The 7515-nt window shown below is 51.4% G+C and overlaps 2 protein-coding genes across 2 annotated transcripts; one reads left to right on the top strand and one right to left on the bottom strand.

Moving 5' to 3' along the window:
• Positions 1–532: 532 nt before the first annotated feature.
• FOXG_17106 (catalase/peroxidase HPI) lies at positions 533–2249 on the top strand. Its single transcript, XM_018397123.1, has 3 exons — positions 533–664; positions 718–853; positions 903–2249. Exons 1-3 carry the CDS (start codon positions 583–585, stop codon positions 2164–2166), a joined length of 1482 nt encoding a protein of 493 aa, XP_018257994.1. The 5' UTR covers positions 533–582; the 3' UTR covers positions 2167–2249.
• Positions 2250–2796: 547 nt separating this feature from the next.
• On the bottom strand, positions 2797–6059 carry FOXG_17107 (uncharacterized protein; the record flags this gene model as incomplete). The annotated part of the gene is made up of 1 exon (XM_018397124.1): positions 2797–6059. The coding sequence occupies one exon, from the start codon at positions 6057–6059 to the stop codon at positions 3309–3311; it is 2751 nt and encodes a 916-aa protein (XP_018257995.1). The 3' UTR covers positions 2797–3308.
• Positions 6060–7515: the final 1456 nt, after the last annotated feature.

Below are 7515 nucleotides of genomic sequence, written 5' to 3' on the forward strand. Positions count from 1 at the left end.
CAAATACTGCGGGGACGCCATCGGCTCCCTAACAGCAGTTTTCAGAGAAGGAATTTTGGAGAGTTCACCTTCTCTGACAACACCTTTGTCGGATCTAATGGCGGCACCTCAGAACCAGAACGCCTTAGATATCGGAGGACGGTGCCCGTGGCATCGGTAGCGACATCCTCCCGATCAACGACGCCGATTGCGATGGGTTTTTCCCCTTTGAAGGCAAGCCGCACCGCCGGCCTCTGATTCCTTCCCAAGGTTTTTCCCTGCCGCCACGACAGTCGACTACGAGCTACAACTTGGTTACTGGAGATTGTGGACTGCGTCAGCAGATGTAGTGATGCGTGAGAGAATTCTGGTCGGTGGAAAAAGCTCGACAGTAGATTGCCCCCGAACCCGCTGACGGGTGACGGGCTTGAGAAATACAGCACCTTTTGTGCCATTGGTATGCTGGATGGTGAAGGAAGCGGGGTTTCCCTGTACCTAGCTAGCTCAGCACGTCTTTTGCTCCAGTAGGAGATCTGGCTTCGTTACAGCCACCCAGACGAAAAATATACAAACAAACAAACAAAAAGTACTGCTTTTGGCCGTATGGGTATGGATGATGAGGAGACTGCTGCTCTCATCATTGGTGGCCACACCCTGGGCAAGACTCACGGTGCTGTTTCTTCTAGTAAGTGTCTCATCTGTCGAACAGGTTTGAGGCAATACTGATTGTGGTTTCAGAGAACATTGGCCCTGAGCCTATGGCTGCTGACCTTGGAGAGATGGGTCTCGGCTGGCACAACAGCGTCAACGAGGGTAATGGCCCTGACCAGATGACCAGTGGCCTTGAGGTTATCTGGTCTACGACTCCCACCAAGTACGTCCTCTCCCTCTCATTGACCCTCCCTCCAACTAATAGTTCTCAGGTGGAGCAACCACTTCCTCAAGAGTCTTCTCGGCAACAACTGGACTCTGGTCGAGAGTCCCGCAGGCCACAAGCAATGGGAAGCCCTCGACGGCAAACTCGAATACCCAGACCCCTTCGTCAAGGGCAAGTTCCGCAGACCCACTATGCTCACCAGCGATCTCGCCCTCATTAATGACCCTTCCTACCTCAAGATCTGCAAGCGCTGGCACGACCACCCCAAGGAGATGAACCAGGCTTTCGCTCGTGCTTGGTACAAGCTTCTCCACCGTGATCTCGGCCCTGTTTCTCGTTACCTTGGACCTGAGGTTCCTAAGGAGAAATTTATCTGGCAGGATCCTCTCCCTGAGCGAAAGGGAGACATCATCAGCGAGGGTGACATCTCTAGCCTCAAGTCTGCTATTCTTTCTACTGATGGTCTTACTGTTTCCAAGCTTGTTTCTACTGCTTGGAACTCTGCTTCTACTTTCCGTGGGACTGACAAGCGTGGTGGTGCCAACGGTGCTCGCATTGCTCTTGAGCCTCAGGTCAGCTGGGCCAGCAACAACCCCAAGCAGCTGAAGCAGGTCCTCTCCGCCCTGAAGAAGATCCAGAAGGATTTCAACTCCAAGTCCGGCCCTAATCAGGTCTCTCTCGCTGACCTGATCGTTCTCGGCGGTGTTGCCGCTGTTGAGAAGGCTGCCCAGGATGCTGGCTTCAAGGGCGTTGAGGTTCCCTTCACTCCTGGTCGTGTTGATGCTACCCAGAACCAGACCGATCTTGTTCAGTTCGGTTACCTTGAGCCTCTTGCTGACGGGTTCCGTAACTACGGTCATGGCACTGCTCGTGCTCGCACCGAGGAGATTCTCGTTGACCGCGCTGCTCTTCTTACCCTTACTCCTCCCGAGATGACCGTCCTTGTCGGTGGTCTCCGTGCCTTGAACGCCAACTTCGACGGCTCATCCAACGGTATCCTCACCGAGAAGAAGGGCCAACTCACCAACGACTTCTTCGTCAACCTTCTCTCTCCCGCCTACTCATGGAGCAAGAAGGACGACCGTGGTGAGCTCTGGACTGGTACTGACCGTGCCACCAAGTCCGCCAAGTGGACTGCTACCCGCGCTGATCTTGTCTTCGGATCTCACGCTGAGCTGCGTGCTATTTCTGAGGTTTATGGTAGCACTGATGCGAAGGAGAAGTTTGTGAGGGATTTCATTTCAGCGTGGACCAAGGTTATGAACCTGGACCGCTTTGATGTCAAGTCTGAGAAGGAGGCCAAGTACTAGAGTTTTCTCCGTCATCTTTGACATTTTTTAGATTTATATATTTTTTTATTATATAGTTCGTTTATATATCTGTTCAAACTGCTTGAATCAACAACATGAATATGAAAATGCCTCGTCCTTTTACACGACCCTGAGGGATCATGGACTATATGTGTTGGATACGCAGCTGTACGATGGGGTAAGTGTATTAAGATGTGGATCAGAATGTTGTGATGTTATTGATTGTCGACTTGATGATGCCTTTTTCTATTTTCTCTCGTCAGAGTCAACGCAGCCCCCAAATCAAATCCAATCAAACAAATTGCCTAACAAATCAATCAAATATGCCAAAATTTTATTTCAATCAAACAAATACAAGATCCTCGATTTGAAATAACATTTGATAGATTTGATACACAACATGCCATCTAGCCTCCATTAATGAGCTACCCCAATACCACCGTTCAGGCTGGTGGGGGAGAAAGTAGCTCCTTAACTTTTATGTCTCGTCCTAGCAATATCAAGTCGCGTCAGTGCTAGTTTGTTTTTTATGTCGCATTGGATGTGCTTAAAATGGATTGAAGGTCGGGTCATTCATAATGAGCAGCAGTAATGAGTTGATTGGTTCTATCTTCTGTGTGCGGTATTCCATCCCACAGGTTTTACTTTAAATCATCCAGCTTGATTACTAAGGGTTGTTGTTCCTGAGGATCATTAAGACCATGCCCGACCTGCGATACGAAGCCATCGACGCGGCTTGCGGCTGCGCAAAGCGCGAATTGAGGTGTCTGCTGTGCACTTGTTAAGGATTTAGGTGTAGACAGGGCCACATTCTTAACACTTGTATGCCAAGAAAGTGGGATGACAAGGGAAGGTTGACGCCATGGGTAAGCATAATCTTGACGGCCTCAGGAGACAACTGCGTTAGTAATTAATCTAGTTGTATGCTTTACGTAACGAAAAAAAATAAAAACAAAATAATAAGAATGTTCAATCAACACATTTGCTGCTGCTCTTCACATTCACTTTAACCTTTGAGCACGCTTAGTGCGATGCCATCACTCTTGATAAACATTCACGTAAGAGTGGACAGGGGGCAGATGACAATTTGGGGTCCATGACGATTTATGAATAGAAGTGTAGGGTGATTGGTTGTAGATTTGCTAGCAAGGCGCTCTCGCGACTCGTGCCCATCGGTCAGCATTCCACTCTGAGAACACCGTCTTTGCCAACCAAATATCCTCTGAAAAGCTTTGACTTGGCCGATTCCGCTTGCTTGAATCGCCAGTCACCTTCTTGGCATCCATCATCGTCTCCGACTTCCACGCTCGCTTGTTCGGCACCAGCTGCGCCAACGGACGCCGAGGCGGCTTGAGGAGCAAAGCCCGTTCAAAGTCGATCACCATAACCCTGTTGGTCTCAGGATTGAATAACATGTTTGCAAGTCGCACATCTTTGTGGACCACGCCCTCTCGATGCATGGCTCTCAAGGACCGAATGGCCTCGTCTTCGAGCGGCCTGTCCGTGTCGCCAATTCTCTGTGCTCTGTCGATGCTGCAGCCTCCCCAGGACAAAAATGACATGTGCACCACGTAGACCCGGTGGTCATAGTAGTACGTCTTGTTCATCGACCGAAGGTCAACCGCACCCAGGAAAACAGGCACGTGGACGCCTTGGATTGGTTTGAGACGCTCGTAGACAGCAGCCTCGTGCTCGAGATCTTTGATGAAAGCCCGCACCGTGCCCTTGCTGACAAAGGTGTAGCCATGCGCAAGTAGGGTCACTTGGAAAAGCACACCCCGCGCACCACCCTCCCCCAGTGGCCTGATCCCGTCGTCGAGCGACTGTTTCAGCTGCATCCAGAGTAGGCGAAGCCACTCCTTGTGATCGACAGGATGACGTGCGCGGGCGGCGGGAGCACAGCTCTTGCCGTGAAGCGCCACGTTCGGGCACTTTGGGTCGAGAAAACCACCGTTGACCATCCCGACAAGACATTTCTGCGTACAGTACTGCCGACCCTGCTCGCCACCTCCTCCTCCGCGCGGCCGTAACGCCAGTAACGCTAGTCGCTGGCTCCGCCTAGTCCCTTGTCTTGTGTTTCGTCCGCTTGGCGTAGGCGTGTCCGGTGGCCTGGGCGCCGACTCGTCATCAGATGGTTCCTGCCTGTCGTCCTTCCTCAACAACCCCTCGCCAGTCTGGCACGCGGCTGTTCGACGTGTCCTTTTGCGGGGCAAGGCCGGCGACCGATCGACATCCTTGTAGGTGGTAGGTTCATGGCCAGGTGAGTAGTCTGAAGACGTCGACCGTTCATTTTCCGGGATGGAACGCAATGTCGATTCGAAGTCCTCAGCCCACGTCTTCAAGTTCTTCATAGCTTTTAGACGTTCCTCCTGCCTATTCCCCCGTCGTTCTCCAGGCGAACCGAGAGCCATAAGGGTGAACGCCAGATATTGACCGACAGCCGTGCATATATGGACGTTGTTCGGATGTGCCGACACCTCCGGACCAGGCTCTGCTAGATGATAGTACAGAGTCTCAGGTTCGTCCCAGTTAACCTTGAGAAACACGATGGCCTCGCCAGTGGTAAGAAGACCATATTCAAGGCCACTCTCGATCATGTAATGATATGTCTGCGTCACGGCAGATGCCGTCAGCTTCTCCGCGTAGTACTGGAAACGCGCGTCAGGGTCTACAGAAGTTGGAATCGTCCTTCGGTTCACGACTTCCTTGTGGATGTCCATGGCGCGGAGACCGAGACGAAGATGCGGAGCGGTCAACTTGTGAGGAGGCTTATACTCGGAAACGTAAACCATGGTGCGCCGGGAAGACTCGGTGTTGTCGGATCGATAGACGCAAATTTGATCCGGCCGCAGCTGCTTGAGATCTCTTCGGTGGTCCGGCGTCTGCGGTGGTGTCGATGGGGTCCCCCGCTCAACGACTTCTTCGGCGACATCGCTGAGGGCATGGGGATGGTTCTCAAAGACGTGTAAGAAGGTGCAGCCGGATTGGAAAGCCCTGCGGACCTCTTCCACCTGTTTGAGCTGTTGTATGATGGCTCTGACCGGATCCTCCACGCTATTATGTAGGAAATATTCGAGCGTCTTCTCGTCTGCTATCGGTCGTTGAGAGATCCTGTTCCCCAAGCCGGCCAGGAAGTTTCGGTTCTCGAAAACGCGGCTTTCGGTAGGAAATGAACCGTAGAGTGTACCGAAGGTGAGCTTCTGTTGATCAAGGAAGTCGGGCCACGGCCTGAGGTTTTTAGGACACCACTTGTCACGCGGATTGGTGATGGAGCCCCTTGAAGTCAGATTTGGATCTGTTTCGATGGCGAAGCGAGAGAAAACGGAGATATGGCAGGCTGCAATGTATTCGTCAAGTGTCGTGAGTCGTGTTTGTTCCTCTGACACTTCGGCGCGCTGCTGTTCTCTCTCGGCGCGTTGCTGTTCCTTCTCGGCGCGTTGCCGCTCCTCCTGTCGTTCTCTCTCCGCTTCCTCGGCGCGTTGCTGTTCCCTCTCGGCGCGTTGCTGTTCCTTCTCGGCGCGTTGCCGCTCCTCCTGTCGTTCTCTCTCTGCGTCCTCAGCGCGTTGCTGTTCCCTCTCGGCGCGTTGCCGCTCCTCCTGTCGTTCTCTCTCTGCGTCCTCAGCGCGTTGCTGTTCCCTCTCGGCGCGTTGCCGCTCCTCCTGTCGTTCTCTCTCTGCGTCCTCAGCGCGTTGCTGTTCCCTCTCGGCGCGTTGCTGTTCCCTCTCGGCGCGTTGCTGTTCCCTCTCGGCGCGCTGCTGTTCCCTCTCGGCGCGTTGCCGCTCCTCCTGTCGTTCTCTCTCTGCTTCCTCGGCGCGTTGTCGCTCCTCCTTCGCGCGCTGCTCAGCTTCTCCTAGGAGTCTTGTCAACTCTTCTACACTCAATGATCCATCCATGATATGTGGGATTGGTCTCGTGGTGAGGATCGATTTCGAAGGGTGGATATTTGCATCGCAAACGGGTGTTTTGTGTTTTGAAGCTCGGCCTAAATAAAGAGGAGCCCCATCAGGTTGCGAGGGGTTACCCGGCCGGAAATCGTTTAACGCAAGATCTTTGTCAGCGTGCGGGGCTCCACGCAATAAGACTTTAGCGGGTCCCAGAGTAATTTGATTGACCAGCAACTGCATCACTATCACCTGTAGGTTTTTCTTTTCTTTTTTTACCCCGGATGAAGATCTGGTTCGATTACTACAACGAGCCATTCAACGCGGCAGAATGAGTGCCTCAATTGGGTCATCGCCCGTTCTTCCCTCTAGTAGTCAATGATAAAATCAATTGTAGCAGATTTGAATTATCTGCCCCATATTACAGGGAGGTAGATTTGATTTCATTGACAGGGGTTGATTTGATTTTTGTGAGCCAATCATAGCTCACCACTATTCCGTCAAAGACCCGCAACGAACGCGTAAAGCTTCCACGAAGCGATTCCAGTAGGCGATTCCAGTAGGCGATTCCAGCTCAAGTTTTCAGGGCCACAACCAACATCTCTTGTCTTTTGTAGCTTCATCAGATCCTTAAATACTTAATAATATAGGAGCGCTTTTTGTTTTTTTCTTTTTTTGAAATTAAACCTTTGTTTCTTCTGTTGAAATGGGAAGATTCATATTTTTATTTTTTTTTCATTCAAAATATGCAGTAGGAGAACTACTGGTTATGTACAGGCACCACCTCCGTGGAATGTTCCACCTTGTTCCACACCTTGCCACCGACTTGGTCGTCTCACATTTGTGATCTCCAACAAAGGGACCACAGACTCGGAATTGGACTTCATTCATCGAAGCTGTCACTGCTGACGGCCGCGCTTTAGTTCCTGGCATAATCTTCAAGGGGAAGGAACTGCAGAAACAATGGTTTCTTGACGAGTTCAAGCAGATAGCAGACTGGTATTACATAACTTCGCCCAACGGGTGGACTGATGACCGCAGTGATCGGAATGGTCTGGTATGGTCTGGTATGGGGGGTCAAACCAAACCATACGGGCGCCAATAGGTGCGCACCTGGATGCGCACGTAAGTGTCACGTGTTGCGCACCCGGTGCGTCTGTAAGAGAGTTATGTAAGCCCAACACCCTTGTATGCCAGCCAGCCTATTGTATTTTATTGTATTCATTCTAATCTCTAGATGACGAACTGCTCTGCTATACAGATTTTTTCTCACGGTGCCATAATTGGGATTCAAGTAATGTAGGCGTTAATAATAATCACAGCAGTAACTAACAGGCCTCTATAATATCCGCCTTCAGCCTACCACGGCGATCAACTATGGTAAGCTTTGCACTGCTGAAAAGGCGTTCACACTCATCTGACATGGGCGAGATCGCAAACAGATCCAGAGCGAAGCGAGCAAGATCTC

The sequence above is a fragment of the Fusarium oxysporum genome, chromosome 6 (genome assembly GCF_000149955.1).
Source record: "Fusarium oxysporum f. sp. lycopersici 4287 chromosome 6, whole genome shotgun sequence".
Classification (NCBI taxonomy): Eukaryota; Fungi; Ascomycota; class Sordariomycetes; order Hypocreales; family Nectriaceae; genus Fusarium; species Fusarium oxysporum.

Excerpts from the sequence above, each read along its gene's own strand:
- FOXG_17106 (XM_018397123.1), top strand. The coding sequence starts at position 583 with ATGGGTATGGATGATGAGGAGACTGCTGCTCTCATCATTGGTGGCCAC. Across the intron at positions 665-717 it reads TCACGGTGCTGTTTCTTCTA|AGAACATTGGCCCTGAGCCT; the intron begins GTAAGTGTCTCA and ends TTGTGGTTTCAG. Across the intron at positions 854-902 it reads TGGTCTACGACTCCCACCAA|GTGGAGCAACCACTTCCTCA; the intron begins GTACGTCCTCTC and ends AATAGTTCTCAG.